The sequence below is a fragment of the Cottoperca gobio genome, chromosome 9, assembly GCF_900634415.1.
Source record: "Cottoperca gobio chromosome 9, fCotGob3.1, whole genome shotgun sequence".
Lineage (NCBI taxonomy): Eukaryota > Metazoa > Chordata > Actinopteri > Perciformes > Bovichtidae > Cottoperca > Cottoperca gobio.
The window spans coordinates 16,581,921-16,598,358 of record NC_041363.1 but is presented as its reverse complement, the minus strand read 5'-3'; the positions used below and the strand labels follow the sequence as shown (position 1 = coordinate 16,598,358).

At 41.2% G+C, this 16,438-nt stretch overlaps 2 protein-coding genes across 3 annotated transcripts; both read left to right on the top strand.

Annotated features, from left to right (window-relative positions):
* Positions 1–4,806: 4,806 nt before the first annotated feature.
* LOC115013615 (betaine--homocysteine S-methyltransferase 1-like) lies at positions 4,807–11,135 on the top strand. 2 transcript variants are annotated; one of them, XM_029440051.1, is made up of 8 exons: positions 4,807–4,824; positions 9,279–9,411; positions 9,512–9,624; positions 9,768–9,959; positions 10,072–10,219; positions 10,331–10,513; positions 10,617–10,845; positions 10,946–11,135. In XM_029440051.1, the coding sequence occupies exons 1-8, from the start codon at positions 4,807–4,809 to the stop codon at positions 11,133–11,135; spliced, it is 1,206 nt and encodes a 401-aa protein (XP_029295911.1). The 2 variants fall into 2 exon arrangements, with proteins under 2 accessions (XP_029295911.1, XP_029295910.1); XM_029440050.1 differs by lacking the exon at positions 4,807–4,824 and adding an exon at positions 8,523–8,540.
* A 591-nt stretch (positions 11,136–11,726) lies between these two features.
* On the top strand, positions 11,727–15,791 carry LOC115013331 (betaine--homocysteine S-methyltransferase 1-like). Its single transcript, XM_029439555.1, has 8 exons — positions 11,727–11,764; positions 13,188–13,320; positions 13,492–13,604; positions 13,824–14,015; positions 14,127–14,274; positions 14,701–14,883; positions 14,975–15,203; positions 15,323–15,791. The coding sequence occupies exons 1-8, from the start codon at positions 11,747–11,749 to the stop codon at positions 15,495–15,497; spliced, it is 1,191 nt and encodes a 396-aa protein (XP_029295415.1). The 5' UTR covers positions 11,727–11,746; the 3' UTR covers positions 15,498–15,791.
* The last annotated feature ends 647 nt before the right edge of the window (positions 15,792–16,438 follow it).

The window sequence follows — 16,438 nt, the reverse complement described above, 5'->3', positions numbered from 1 at the left end:
GGATATAGGACTTAAAAATGTAAAAGAAAATAGTAAAAACATTTACTTTCTTTATTGTCTTTAAATACATCTTAAGTACCCGCTTCTTCATCTTGCTCTCTCCTTTATGTATTTATCTTCTTCATCTCCTCTTCTTTAACCTTCTAATTAATGCCGTAAATTCCATATGCTAGTATTTTTTAATTTACCATCTTTTATGCCTCTTGAAAACCTCTGTGAACTGCCTTTGTGTACGACATGTCCTGTAATTATCCTTACCTATCATTTACACCCTTCAAGATCTGATTCATCTGATATCATTTTACGTGTTATATTCAGTGACGTTTGTTCGGCTTCTACTATAACAGAAAGTAATGTTTCCTTACTGTCTTGATGCATTGGCACTAAAATATCAGTTAAGTCATCTTGTTATGTGATTATTTGGAATTGTTCTCCCTTTCTTTAAAGTAAACACATGTAGTGTATATGTGCATGGACAAAATTGCATTAACATTTCAGAATATACTGCAATATCCCTGCAGTAAATAACAATTTGGTGAAGCTTATGCTGTACAGTTTTTGTCGAGGCTATCGGAAATTATGATAAGAAAAGATCCAATAAAGTGTCGACGTTGATGAGGGTCTAATTGTGACCACTTTTTATGTGTTTGACATGAATCACCATATTTTTTCATAAGGCTTTGCCACCATATTTGTGCAGTGTTTGTGACTGTGCAAGTCAATCATTATGAGTTTCACCACATTGGTATTTACTGCATTCTCACTGCATGGTGTTTCTGTTATTTTCTACAAGCCATATACAAAAGCAACTCCTCTTCCCAGCCTGTTAACACCAGCTCTCATTTCCTCTCTGGGATGCTGCAGTGGGAGTTTGTTGAGTGCAGCTCTTCACGCCGCCCTCCTGACATTCTTCACAGCCTCAAACTTCATACCCTACAGTTTGTCTCCTCGCTCACACGGTGCCTCTCTTCTCCACCGCGTCCCGGCCACTGTGTCATTTGGTCTGCGCTCCCTTCAGGACCACCAGATCTGTCTGTGAGTGTCGTCCTGGTGAGAACACTGTGGGAGGCAGAAAAGTCTGTAAATAGATAAGTGTGGTCACCACAGCGCTCCGGTCTCAGGGGCAGGAAGAAGATGTTCTCAGCTGCAGGGCAACTCCATGGGAAATGCAGACAGGACTGAAGAGACACTAAGAGAGATGATTGGGTTTGATGGTTAGTGGCTGTGGGTAGGAAGTTACACTCTCTTCACAAATAAGGCCATGATGCCATTCCTGGTGCATGTGTATACAGATATGTATGTGTCGGTGAAAATAAGGGCTGGTGTAATTGTGTTAATTGCAGTAAGGCTTTAACTGTATATAGCACGGAAGTTTATAAAACTATCAACAGATAAAACTGAGTGGTGGTGTTTCTAAAAGCAGTGGCCTTTGTGTGACCAAGGTATTTGTATTGTGATTGTATGGGTGAACATAGTAATAATAACAATAATTTTATTTTTGGAATATAATAATGTATATGAATATATGGAAGTTATCAGGTTTTTTTTTTTAACATAAGTAAAAAGGTTTACTCGTATTGTTTTGTGTCACACATGCAAACTTTGACAGATGCATAAAACCTTCCACTTAAACAAATATATCATAATAATGCGAAGCTTCCCAACTCTTCCAGTGGGTCTCAGGGTTAAACTGAGGGGTCACAAGATATTTATTGGGATGTCAAAAGAAAAAAGTACAAGTGTCGCTTCACAATTTGTGATCATTTATTTGGAATATTCTCTTATCTTAGACTTTCTGTGAAGCATTTTAACAATTTCTAACATTTTTTTCAAATGGTGGAACTGATATAACTCTTGGATATCTGAAACCTGTGACCAGTGTTCACTATTAGAAACTGCTTTAATTCAAGGAGTCTGTTACGATTGGATTGGTGGACCGGAACAGGTACGCTCCAATCTCAACCGGTCTCCACCAAAGTGGGAGGAGAGGTATCGCTGCAGCCAATCAAGGGGCGGGGGTCACACATCCTAATCTGCATACATAATAGGGAAACAAGGTGCCTTAAACGTGGCCTTAACAGGGTCACAGGCCAAAAAGGGCCAAGCATAGACCGTTCGAATGATGGGTATAAAAGAGAAGGACATAAATACACATCAGAGAATAGACCTGTTGTGTTAAACACACTAACAGAGATACAATTCTAAAACATATCATTTAATGAATTTTATGAAATGTTTGTTTGGTTCTCTCACGACTTTGTATCACTTGATTCAAAGCCTCTACACTTGGTGAAGCTTTACCTTGATAGCATAAATAAGATCTTGAATATTAACAAAGTAATACCAAATAACCATTATAACAAAACTGATTCCTTTTCATCCAGTTTTTGCAAACATAAATAGATAGATTTTTCCTTTTCAAATACTTTGGGCTCATGTTGTTGTCACACACATACTGGCAGTCCTTGAAGAAAGAATTCAGTTAATTAGGGGTTAAAATGCTTCAGTCCAGCGAGGTAAACATAAACATACAGTAGGCAGCAGTGTGGTCGGAGACCTGGCATTTAGAAAAAGAAGAGAATCCATTATTTCCATTTTTGTTTTGAGAGGTTTTTCCAGCAGTATACAGTTTGATGTTGGAAATGAGGTCACAGCGGGACATGAGACACAAATAAAGTATGACATAAAGGTGACACAAGACTTTGTACCTCAAAAACAAAAACACAGCAAAGAAGAGCACAACAATGGAGTTAGGTCACTTAAACAGCGCAATCACACCCTGCTGGGACAAGCCCAGCTTGATTTAAGTCTTTAGAAGTAAGACATTGTAAGACAGAGAATGGACAAAGACACATTTTCATCATGATGGATAATTGTATTTACTTTAATCTAATAAACAAAAACAGCTACTTAATATGTGTCTGAATCATACGTGTGCGCACAAATACCTTAAGAGATCATCTTATATGGTGATTTTGAAGACTAACTACTTTTGGCTCACCATGTGCTTTACAAATATTTTGACGCTTTGCTTATCTAAAGTGTATTTATCTGAAAAAGCCTCTTCTACTAATCTCAACATATTAATCAACTTGCAGACACGAGGAATGATCTAAAATGCAGCAGCATCTCCTGACTCATTCCCATAAAATGACATTAAGCATTGAAACATAACTAGCATCAACAGTGTCACACTGCTGATTGCTTTGCCAGAATCAACACAACTCTTGGATGCAGGTGCATTAATGAAACGTGTTTGGACAACACGTCTGTGGTTGCTAACAAACAGAAGAGAAACGACACACACCAGCTAACTCAGTCTGATGTTTGAAGAGGGTCATTCCTCAAGAATGCTTTTCATAATCCTACAAACATGATTTAAAATATAGAATATGTATAAAAGTGCATTTTTTTGTGATTAATTATGTGCATACAAGTCCAGGATTGTATTGGATGCATAAAGCTACTATTTGATGATATATTATGCTGCACTGATTATCTTTTTATGTACGGTTTTCTGTAGAGTCATGATGTGAGATTAGAAGGAGCAGTTAAAAGATACGTTCCTGTAAACCTTCTCTAGAGTTGTACACGTCTTCTCACCGAGAGGAAATGAAAAGCTGTGCGGCTGCTTTATTACAAGATGGTTGGATCAAACCATCCTACTCTTAACTTTATTGCTTGTCACAAAATGTATACTCATGTGACTACTGTAGCTGTGCCCAACAAATGAATCTGTTTGTTCTTCACAATAGCTGATGTGCTGAAAACCTTTTAAACATTTAAAATGCAGAGAAGTGAAAACACATTTTTAATATAAGTTGTGCAGAGACTTCAAAGACAAAAAAGGAGAAAGACTTTGCATCTGAAAAGTTGCCTTTCTTTTACCTTTTAGTGCCTTGTGCAAAAACTATATTAAAGAAATCACTTCTATACATTGAACCCACCATTTAGTATTGCTAATGTTGGAGCCGATTCTTCACCGTCAGTTTCCTCTGTATTCCTGTTAAGTTAAGGGAAAGAAATGACATAATGTGTCTTAGCAGGATGTTTAGTCACCACGAGCCTGCAGAACAGCTTCAGAGCACAAGGGATGAACGCTGTTCTTCAGAAACATTTCCCCTCGTTTTGTGTTTGGTTGATGGAGGTGGAGAGTGCAAACTCCTCACCTCAATTTCAACTAGGCCTTAACATGTCTTTCACATCTTTGTAATACTGATCACACCATTCAGTGACCTCTTGATTTGTGTATGAAAGCATCGAATTTATCTTTCTCTACTCATTTATTCAAGTCTTGTCTGTGCATAAGAGAGGAAAGCCATTTACTGAAGAAAGTGCACAATTATGTCCCCTTGTGGTTGGAAGTAGTATTGCAGTAAAAATGTTTTACTATCTTCTATTTATTTAGTACTTTAAAACATTTTCAAAACCTAAGAAAACGAAGGTCATGATGAGTGGATTGAAACCACATGTTATTTCATACCACCAGTGTCTGGGGGAAACATAAGAGAGATAAGAAACAAGCCTAAAAAAGACTACAGCAAGTTTATAAGGTCACAGAGTGCTCGGCCTCTCTTTCTCTGGCTCCCTCACTCCCTCAGTGTCTCTCTCCCTATCTGTCTTTCTGTGGCCTACAAATCCACAAAGAATGGACGGTTTCAGCAGAATGTCTTCTTCAGCTTGAGCTGTGATTGGACCAGAGGAAGGGGTGGAGGTAAACAGGGGCTGCAGTGGCACAGGGAGTCCCTCTATTACAGAAAGAGGAGAGAGTGAAGCAATATAGAAATCTGAACATGTGTGAAAGTAATGAGTAGTGAGAAAAGAGTTGGGTTAGTGTTGGATTTACATGCTGTTATATGTCATTTTCATTCAGGTTCACTTCATTCATCAAATGGGCTACTTTCACACACGCATAAACTCATGAATGTGGAATTAAATATAGATGCAGACTGAAGAAATTGGGTATTGGTGTAAATACAGTATCATTACCATAACTTGGGTTCAGTTTTCAATGCAAAAAACATACAATTTAGGGTGTTACACCAATTTCTCTTTGTTCTACTTCTGTTGCAACTTGACCGAAAGAGCATGTAACAAGTCCAACACTTTATCAGTTCATTAGGAGTTAATAGTTAACCTCAACTTTATCAGTGTCAGCCCAGGTCATTCAAATATGTGTCTCCCCACAGAAAGAACTGGGGTTGCAATTGTGTGCACCCTCTTCCTGGCTCAAATCTGGCCTTTTTCCCAGCCGGCCTCACTCCCAATCTTCACCCCTTCAACCATTTCAGCTCCAGCCCACCGTAAAGAGTTCCTCCCTACCCAATCAACCAACAGTCCTTCTCCTCACCCTCTGCTTCAGCCTTTGGTCCCTTTGCAACTGCACGCCAGCCTCAGTTCCAGCCTCAGCCTGCAAGAACTAGTTGTGGCTGCAAGAGAAAGTGTCACTGAGTACAGCTGCTGGTCAACTGGAATAGCTGGGATAATGGGAAGAAATTGGATATGGTAGATACATACCATGTAAATAGATTTCATAGAACTGAATCAATATCACATGGTCCCACATGTAATAACTCTGATGGGACAAGAGAGGGAGGAAGTCAGTGAAGAAGATGTGGAGAGAAAAGAGACAAAGGTCTGTATGTAATATACAATATAGAAGAAGCTGATCACTGGAGGAAAAAAATCCCTCAAACATTCCAAGCTGCTTTGGTCTCCTCATTGTGTGTTGCATGAGACATTAGGGCAGTCACATGATGTAATATGGGCGGTGATCGTGCTGTGTTCACTTTAGATCATTTTTGCAGCTCTTTTCAGAACAGGCTTGTGGTTCAATTGGAATTTGAGGGTCTCCTCTTCCACTGTGGAGATCTTCTGCAACTCAGGACTTCAGTGACACTTGACACATTCGAGCTATTTCTGCTCTTACACATGAATAAATTCCACACACGTGCATGTTGACAAATGTGCACCACATATGTACACTTGAGCACTCGTGTGTATGGGACGAGGTTTCTTTTGGTGCCGCTGTGCTGCCTCTGCAAGTGAAACTACTACTGTAGTACTACACCTTATAGTAAACAGACCACTCCTCTCTAAATACAGCCAGTGCAAAAACATCTCAGTCGCCTGTGAGGAGAAACAACTCTTTCTGTTTTCTGATGAATGCTGGGTAGTATGTACACAGCCATTAGCTTCCCACCAGTTTGAGGAACCGTTTTTCATTTGGTCACTGTTTACATGCTTAAGACTCCTCGTCTTTCTTATCGTCACATTTCTCTTGTTTGTCTGAGAACCTATTTTTATCAAGATGTTCAACTATAAGCATTTAATTTGGCTTAAAACCATAGTTGGACATTTCTGAAACTTCCTTCATTTCCCCCTTTTATTTCATCTTTAAAATGCTATATGATGTTTACACTGAGAGACATATCTAAACCCAAGATGCTATTTTATAGTTGCATCGGTCATGAAAAGGAAATATTCTAAAAGTCTTGTGCATCAAAGATTCACCCCAACCGCTTAGAAATATTTGGAAACGTTGGTATCTACAGCAGAATTGTAAGTCAAGTCGTTTGAACAATGCTTGGCTGCACAGCATGATATTGTAATGACTGAGAAGACTTTACTGTAAAATGGACAGCATATTTGCAAACTGGTGCCAGAATCCATTTTTGGTATGTAACACTTTTATGCAATGCAATAAACACAGTCCCTTTAGATCAGCAGAGGGTAACATGATCTGTGCAACTGCAATGCAAGCTGATAAAATCTTATAGTGATCTATAGATTGGAGGTGTTTCTTCTGAACTTTGACTCTAATGATAAACAGGCCTATCTGTAACATTCCACCTGAAACTGGATAGACCCAGAGCTGACAGAACTACACACCAGCACTATACTGAAGGTCAATATCCTCATTTCTGTGTGTGTGTGTGTGTGTGTGTGTGTGTGTGTGTGTGTGTGTGTGTGTGTGTGTGTGTGTGTGGCTGTGTGTGTGTGTGTGTGTGTGTGTGTGGCTGTGTGTGTGGCTGTGTGTGTGTGTGTGTGTGTGTGTGTGGCTGTGTGTGTGTGTGTGTGTGTGTGTGTGTGTGTGTGTGTGTGTGTGTGTGGCTGTGTGTGTGGCTGTGTGTGTGTGTGTATGTGTGTGTGTGTGTGTGTGTGTGTGTGTGTGTGTGGCAGTGTGTGTGGCAGTGTGTGTGGCAGTGTGTGTGTGTGTGTGTGTGTGTGGCTGTGTGCAGAGCGTAGAAAAAATAAGGACAGCAAGGAACAGTGTGGGCAAATTATTGGTTAATCTGGATTAATGTAATAATCTACATGCAGTAGTGTTTTTTAAAATCCAGTGATTCTAGTTTCTGTCATAAAAGACAAAAAGGTTCAGCAGGGCTCTGATTCAGGAAAAGCTGGACTGAAATTTTTTAAACATATCCGTCAAGAACTGCAACGATTATTTGTTGATTATCTTCTCAATGAATCGCCTGGTCTACAAGACATCAAAACAAAATGTCATCGGGCCTAAAGTGATGTCATTAAATGTCTTGTTTTATCCAACCAACTGTACAAAGCCCAAAGACACATTACTATAGTGAAAGACAGGTAAGCATAGCAGTTACCGATACAAAGGAGAAGCTGGAACCATTTAACCTTTGACCTTTTTGCTTGAAAATTACAAAACAGTTGACTTATTATCAAAATAATACATTTTATGTCAATCAATGAAATGTTGATCGGCTAATAGTGGCAGCCATATGGTTGCAGCTCTTTATCTGTTTTTAGTTTGGTATGGCTTCTTCCCGTGGCCAAATATTAAAATACACAAATCACAAATATTTCCCTTCCGTCATGAGATCGTTATATAAAACCACAACACATAGAAGCTTCAGGAGCCTCACATCGCACTGGGCCTTGAATTGAGAGCATTGCTTATCAATCTTGTGTCACAAGATGAACAGGTGCATAATACAAGCTTATCTCTTCAGGCCTTTGCACACGGTTCCAACTGTGAGGTCATTGCAACTGTGAGGTCATTGTAAGTTTGTGAAGTCTCTAATTGCATCAGATATTTCAGGGTCACACGATAAATTAGTGATATTTCACCAATTTAGCTTATTTGCAGGAAACTACTTTGCAAATAAATTCTTATCTGTTAAATCCTTCTTTTATGTGCTACACTCCACAGTAGTTTACAACAAAGCACAAATGGTTTGGAGGTACGTTAATGTTTAAACTAGAGAATCATTAAACTGGCATATCTCCATTCCTATAGCAGACCACATGTTTCCGTCTTACCTGAAATGCCTGCTGCCCATGCCATCTTCATTGATCTGTGAGCCAGACTGTATTGCACAATGTCCAAACAGACGTCTGGCAATTACACATGATTTTGGCATCAAAATGAAATCCTCCCATATTCATACAGCAGTATAAAGTTGGTGAGGAGCAATTCTCTGCACTCTTCGGGTTAAAACAGGGGTTCGCTGTTACCAAGTGCTTAGTGCTCTAACTGAAACTGGGAAGAAGAGATGGCACCTGGCAAGAAGGTGAGTAAAGGCAACACGCACACCACTTGCTTTGTCTCCATTGTGGTGCAGGGAATTAATTACCCACGAAAAAGTAAATTCCCCGACACACATACTGTATTACCTCTGCATTGATTTACTTAAAAAAAGTATTCTAGCAAGAAGGTAAAATAACCTCTCTGCAGACAATCCTGCATGTACATTACTTCTATGTTATGCTCTGAAGATGACGTAGATTTTGTTGTGGCCACATGCAAAACCATGTAATTACACACTGTAAGTTATTGCTCAATGGACTGTGCTGTTGTGAGGAAAAGGTTGTAAGTGCAGGTTTTATGTGTGTGCATGCATTTGTGTGAGAGTGCATGTTGTTTGTGAAATAGCCAGACTAAAGCGGTCACAGCTGGAGAGGCCCAGGTTAAAAACTGCCTTCATCTTTGCACCTTTGTACCTGAACTGCAGCTTCTCTCACGTAAACACATACAGAATCATAGCAATGTCATTGCTCACATAGACTAGAGATATTAATGTAATCATTAAACTGGCATATCTCTCTTTCTATAGCAAACGGCAACATATACTGAAAAATGACATCACATGACTGTGCTCTTACATTTTACTTTAAATTGTGTCTCTTCAATGTTGTACTACTTCCCCGTTGTATTTGTAGAGAAATATGTAAAAATATCACCAAGTTTGTAAACTCTTCAGTGTAGAGCTCAGGTGATTTGATATGCGCGTATCACTCGGCTCCCACAGGGTATCCTTGAGCGTCTGAATGCTGGGGAGGTGGTGATCGGCGATGGAGGCTTCGTGTTTGCCCTCGAGAAAAGAGGCTACGTGAAGGCCGGGCCATGGACTCCTGAGGCTACTGTCACACACCCTGAGGCCGGTAAGACATCCAGCACACACACATATTGTATCCAAAGCCACACAAAGCTAAAAGCACAAAGTGGTAACTTTAAAATGACAAATCTGTGTGTTTCCATCAGTGCGGCAGCTGCACAGGGAGTTCCTGAGGGCAGGCTCTAATGTGATGCAGACATTCACGTTCTACGCCAGCGATGACAAATTGGAGAACAGGGGTCAGAACTTGAAACTCTCTGTGAGTAACCAACTGCAGCACCAATGTGCCGATCTTGCAAATCCCTCTTTACTCCACACTGATTGTGGATTTATCAAAAAACATGATTTGTATTGCACAGAGCGTGATCACCAACAAACTCACAACCTGCCTCATTCTTTCAGGGGGCACAAATCAACGAGGCAGCCTGTGACCTGGCAAAGGAAGTAGCCAGTGAAGGAGACGCACTGGTAGCCGGTGGAGTGTGTCAGACTCCATCCTACCTGAGCTGCAAGAGTGAGACAGAAGTGAAGGCCGTCTTTAAGAAGCAGCTGGAGGTGTTCATGAAGAACAACGTGGATTTCCTGATTGCTGAGGTGGATTCATGTCTTATTTCAAGTCATCTCATATCAAAGCTACTTCCATCTGAAATATGATTAGTGGAGCAAATAAGCACTCAGTGGTGACTGTGTTCTTTTGTTATTGCAGTACTTTGAGCATGTTGAGGAGGCGGAGTGGGCTGTGCAGGTGCTGAAGACCACCGGAAAGCCTGTAGCTGCTTCTATGTGCATCGGACCGGATGGAGATATGCACGGCATCTCACCTGGAGAGTGTGCTGTCAGGCTGGTGAAGGCCGGTACGTATTTAATCTACCGTGCGTGATCTCACGCTTTATGTTCTTGTTTCTTTACTTGACAGTCAGCTGTGTGATCTGATATGCTAATAATATTCCCTCTGTGTTCTCCAGGCGCCCAGATTGTGGGAATCAACTGCCACTTTGACCCCATGACCTGCGTGAAGACTGTCAAGATGATGAAGGAGGGAGTGGAGAAGGCCAGGCTGAAGGCTCATTACATGGTGCAGCCCCTGGCATACCACACCCCCGACTGCAGCTGTCAGGGATTCATCGATCTGCCAGAATTCCCCTTCGGTAATATGTTTTGTTTGGACATTAAAAGAAAAAAAGAACAATCACCAGGTTACAGTCGTGTAGTCTGAAGTTTTTTACAATTGTCTCCTTTTTTCTACCTCAGCCCTGGAGCCCAGGATCCTGACCCGCTGGGACATGCACAAGTACGCCAGAGAGTCCTATAAGGCTGGCATCCGCTTCATTGGTGGCTGCTGTGGATTTGAGCCCTATCACATCAGGGCTATAGCAGAGGAGCTGGCCTCTGAGAGAGGAATAGTGGCCCCGGGCTCAGAGAAACATGGCATGTGGGGTGCTGGTCTGGAGATGCACACCAAACCCTGGGTCCGAGCCAGGTAAAACATCCAAAATATTAAATATACTGAAATGGCCACATTTATTTATGAATAATATTACTTGGTATCTTTGTGCAACCTGTGTCTCTATCTCCTCCAGGGCCCGTCGTGACTACTGGGAGAATCTGTCTCCGGCATCTGGTCGTCCCAAGTGTCCGTCCATGTCTTCACCAGAGGGCTGGGGTGTGACCAAGGGCCACACTGAACTGATGCAGCACAAAGAGGCTACCAGCAGCCAGGAAATGAAGCATGTGATGGACATGCAGAAGAAGGTCAAGTCATCTGCATGATCGAGATCGAAAGCGATCCCTTCAGTCGATCAACAAGAGAGGGACCGGGGAGGAAGGAAGGAAGTCTTTCCGGGTTCAGTTTGGAGATAAAAAGCACTTGTAACAGCGATGCTCCAGTTGTGGAGTATTACGATGTAAACCCCAACAATAAACCTGAGTTTGTTGCCTAATTTTATGGCCATGTGTTGTCAATGTTAAATGAATGCTATTGGACTGTTGTGCAACAAACCATTCAGAGAAACTTATACAGTTTAACAGTTAACAGTTACTATAAATATATCACACACTTTACATATGCACTGATGGTTTGTTAAAAGTGAAAGCTGCCGCTATCAAGTTATGAATTTGTCTATTCAGGGTCCAAAAAAACAGAAACCCACAAACTAACAGGAGGAGAGACAAACACCCCAACAACCATAATTAACCGGGACACTCACAATACTCTCATTCAGTTAAAGAAGGGAGGGGAACGGGTAAATATTGCAGTTGCGTAACTTGCCTCTTGCCAATCAGAGCAGCTCTTACTTAGACCCCTCCCCTGCTCCAGAGAGATTTATAGCGGCCTTCTGCTTCCCTCTAATGCAGTCAGGGGTTCACACAGCAGCAGGATTATGGCACCAGGAAAGAAGGTATGAGTGAACTTTTGTCTAAAATGCATTATTATTATTATTATTATTAAAGGCAGGGTATGCTATCAAGACCGTCCTGCAGAATATCAACGCAGGGAATTAAAACTTAGTAATTATGTGGAATGCCAATAATTATAACATCTGTGATGTCTAATTGTAAAGACTCTTGAGCTCCAAATTGAAGATAGCTTCGGCTTTTTTTATCCAGGTTTTAAGATATTTGTGTCTGATCCATCCCAATGCACTGGAGGAGAATGGTTGAAAAACACAAAACATAAATATTGTATTTTTATGGTTGTGGTTTTGTGTGGTGTGTATTCTGGGCAGAGGGATATAGTCTTTCTAAGGCATCTTCTGCACAACTGGCATATCAGGTCACATGTCGCTGAACCTTTAAACTGTTCACAGAGACATGAGTCCAGTTAAGCCACTATATATATATATATATATATATATATATATATATATATATATATATATATATATATATATACTGTAGTTATAAAAAGTGATTTGAAAAACGTCCTGATGAAAACTCTGGACCTCTCACTCTTGAGTTTTAATGAACAAAACTATTCTGTTTTTACTTTTAGATATAAAAAGGGATTATTATTGATCCCTCATTAAGAGTGAATTTGAAGTATTTACTCTTAAAATCAGTTAATAACAGGAATTACTCACAGTTACGATTTGATTATAGTAGAATTTCCAGAATTTGTCAAGTTCATTATTAGGATTTTTCATAAACTACAGGGAAAACTGTCAAGTCTGACTCTCAGTGTGGTTTCACTCTAGGACAATCTGGTGATGGTTTATGAGCTTCTCTTAGATTCAAATACTTGAATCAATGAATAAATAAATAATTCATTATAAACATCAATTGCCAGGGCAGTGAAACTCATTACAGTGATTGCTATTCAACCAACAGTTTATACTTTATGAGTGAATTTGGATGCAGATGCATTTTGCAGAAACGGTCTAATAAATATATAGAAAATAAATATTATTTTCTGATTGGTCTGAATTTTACTTAAACAGCCAGGCATGTTGGAATCCAAAGTGTCAGGTCTTTCAGTCATGAGGAGCAGTGCAGCTGTCAGACATGTGCTGCTGTCTTGATGACTCAGGGTCACTGAGAGAAGGGGGGGACGTAGCCCTACCACTATGCATGATATGCATAGATATACATTTTTATGTATGTCTACTGTCTATATTCCTCTGGCCTCATTAAACAGAGTCAGCCTGGCCAGAGGTGGGCCATAATGCTCTACAGGGCCTTTTCTAGATATTGGGTGTCAGATGTTGTTAAGTGACTTGGAGTGTAAAGCTGCAGACCATGTGATCTCAGTGGCTCATCTCCAGCCTAACTAATAGTCATATTTAATCTACATTATTCTAATCTTACGTCGATCCATTATCACAGGGAATCTTAGAGCGTCTTGACGCTGGGGAAGTTGTGATCGGCGATGGAGGTTTTGTGTTTGCCCTGGAGAAGAGAGGCTATGTGAAGGCCGGTCCCTGGACCCCTGAAGCTGCCGCAGAGCACCCAGAAGCAGGTGAGAACACGCTATTTTACCAACTTCAATACTGTATTTAAACTTTAAAAGGATTATTCATTATCCTCTGTCGGTGCTCCCTGCAAATCACCTTTCTTTATGTATTCTGTGTCACAGTTTAGATGGATTTGCTATGTTTATCATGCAAATGTGATTGTTTGATGTTTTCAGTGCGACAGCTGCACAGGGAGTTCCTGAGGGCGGGGGCTAATGTTATGCAGACGTTCACCTTCTACGCCAGTGATGACAAACTGGAGAACAGGGGCAACAAGCTCACCTTCACTGTGAGTTAAAGGGGACACATCACATCACTTCCATAGGAATAAGCAAACTATCCTGCAGGTGGCTGGCATACAGTTACTACAATCAAACAAACCAGCAACAATGTTAATCACAAAATAATAAGTGTAGATGCAATGCTGATCCATCAACTGCTAATCTCAAAGTCCACTCTCTTTTTGATTCTCACACTTGTTTCACCATCATTTGCCTTTGTTCTGCAGGGAGCTCAGATCAACGAGGCCGCCTGTGATTTGGCCCGTGAGGTTGCCAACGAGGGCGACGCTCTGGTTGCCGGAGGAGTGTGTCAGACTCCATCCTACCTGAGCTGCAAGAGTGAGACAGATGTGAAGGCCATCCTAAAGAAACAGCTGGATGTGTTTGTCAAGAAAAATGTGGACTTCTTGATTGCTGAGGTAAAGATAAAAAAACAAATAAACATCACATAGGGCAACTGAATTTATTCTTAAATCTTTAAAGCATTTTTTCCTCGATGTTATGAAAATGCTAATGTCTTTGTTCTGCAGTACTTCGAGCATGTTGAAGAGGCCGTGTGGGCTGTAGAGGTGCTGAAGAAGACAGGGAAGCCTATCGCTGCTTGTATGTGTATCGGACCAGAGGGAGACATGCACGGTGTCTCACCTGCAGAGTGCGCTGTCAGGCTGGTCAAAGCCGGTAGGTACAGTGTTCTTAGATTTACCCATGAGCATAACTTGTTATTGGGCACTAAAAGTACATTTGAGATAAGCATGAAGTGTGAGACTTTACTCACATAAGGGAACTCATAAGACTTCTCTGTATAGTGACTAGGCAGTGTTTCCTAAGACTGCAAGGGCCAGGTTTCTAACTGGTAGGCATGAGATAAGACTGTGAGTAGTCTACTGGTGATATGAATTAACAACTGGGATCAGCCTACAAGCAAAAACTGTAACTGCTTTGTCGAGTCACCACCTACACAAAAATGTTGCCAAATTCCAAATGTCTTATAGATTCAACACAAACATTTGCAACCACAGCTGCAAACCACAGTTGGTGCTGTCTCTTCGACTTTCTTTGCATATCTGTAACAGTCAGCTCATGCCAATGCACGTTCCTCTGTAGGCGCCCAGATTGTGGGAATCAACTGCCACTTTGACCCCATGACCTGCGTGAAAGCTGTCAAGATGATGAAGGAGGGAGTGGAGAAGGCTGGGCTGAAGGCTCACTACATGGTGCAGCCCCTGGCATACCACACCCCCGACTGCAGCTGTCAGGGATTCATCGATCTGCCAGAATTCCCCTTCGGTAAAAATATATTAAAATATGTTACACAAAAATAAACAATTTCACTGAAAGCAACCACCGTGCAATAAAATGTGTATAAATCTTCTATCAGGTCTGGAGCCCAGGATCCTGTCCCGATGGGACATGCACAAATACGCCAGGGAGGCCTACAATGCAGGCATTCACTTCATTGGTGGCTGCTGTGGATTTGAGCCTTATCACATCAGGGCTGTTGCAGAGGAGCTGGCCCCTGAGAGAGGTTTTCTCCCAGCTGCGTCAGAGAAACACGGCAACTGGGGTGCTGGTCTGGAGATGCACACCAAGCCATGGGTCAGAGCCAGGTCAGAGGAAACTTTTAATCTGTCACTGAATATCATCAATATGCACCTAAACTCAGTCAAATATGAAAGATTTGCTCTTCAGCGGCAGTGAGTAGTAACTGGCTTTTTGTCTCTTCTAGAGCCCGTCGTGACTACTGGGAGAACCTGAAGCCCGCCTCTGGTCGTCCACAGTGTCCCTCCATGTCTGTCCCCGATGGCTGGGGTGTTACCAAGGGAGATGATGCTCTCATGCAGCAGAAAGAGGCTACCTCTGAGGACCAACTCAAAAAGCTGTTTGACAGGTCAAAGAACTGAGTCTCCTCCCGACAGATGGCAGCAGATCTGAGTGAAACAGCCGTGCCGTGCAGCGACTGTGGTGTGCACTCTGTCTGTCTGTAAAAAGTGCTGCACCTAATAAACATAATGTCAGGGGTCGAATCTTCACTTGAGACTGTCACTGTTACGTGTAATCTGTTGATTGTAAAATTGAAGTTTATGTGTAGCCACAGTGGTGTCTCAAGTTAGGAGTCGACCCATGTTAGGATTGGGACCTTTTTGTATTGGACCAGTTTGTTTAATAAAATAAAATCTAATAAAATGTGAATTGGCCACTTGGTGTTTGAGATGTAGTTTCTTGCTGTGGATGAGTGGGTGGATGTTTACCCGCTCCATCATCTGGAGATATGTGATGGTCATGACACCATGCACTCAAACTAATGTATCATTGGAAAGAAATATGCAGGGACAAATACAATAAAGTACATGTCGAAATACAGCAAAGCTGGAACGCAATGATTAGTATCATTTAATGATTAGACCATACTGTACATAATATTAACACTCAAGTGTCTGTCTGCAGCCTGCACAATATAATGTCATATAATGAACATAGTATAAAGTGTGGAAATCTCTTAGTCTCACACTGTGGTTTAAGGTTTGGAGATGGGTCATGTTGTTTTTGAATGTAAATAAAGACAGACACCAAACATGACAAGGCTTTAGAGAATCATGCAGTGAATGATATATCCAGTAGATGGCGGTGTTGTGATATCATGGCCGGTATGCCTGACCGCAGGTACAAAGAGCCTTACAGGAAAGATGCTCCACCAGCCAGCAGCAGTGGTAACAAGTAGGTGCTCATTTTTTAAAACGCTATCCTTGATTCCTTTTATCCTACATTTTAGACTCTACAAACCTATCTATCAGGCTTTCTTAAAGTATATCTCTACAATATTTTCTGTTCACGTTGTATCGTT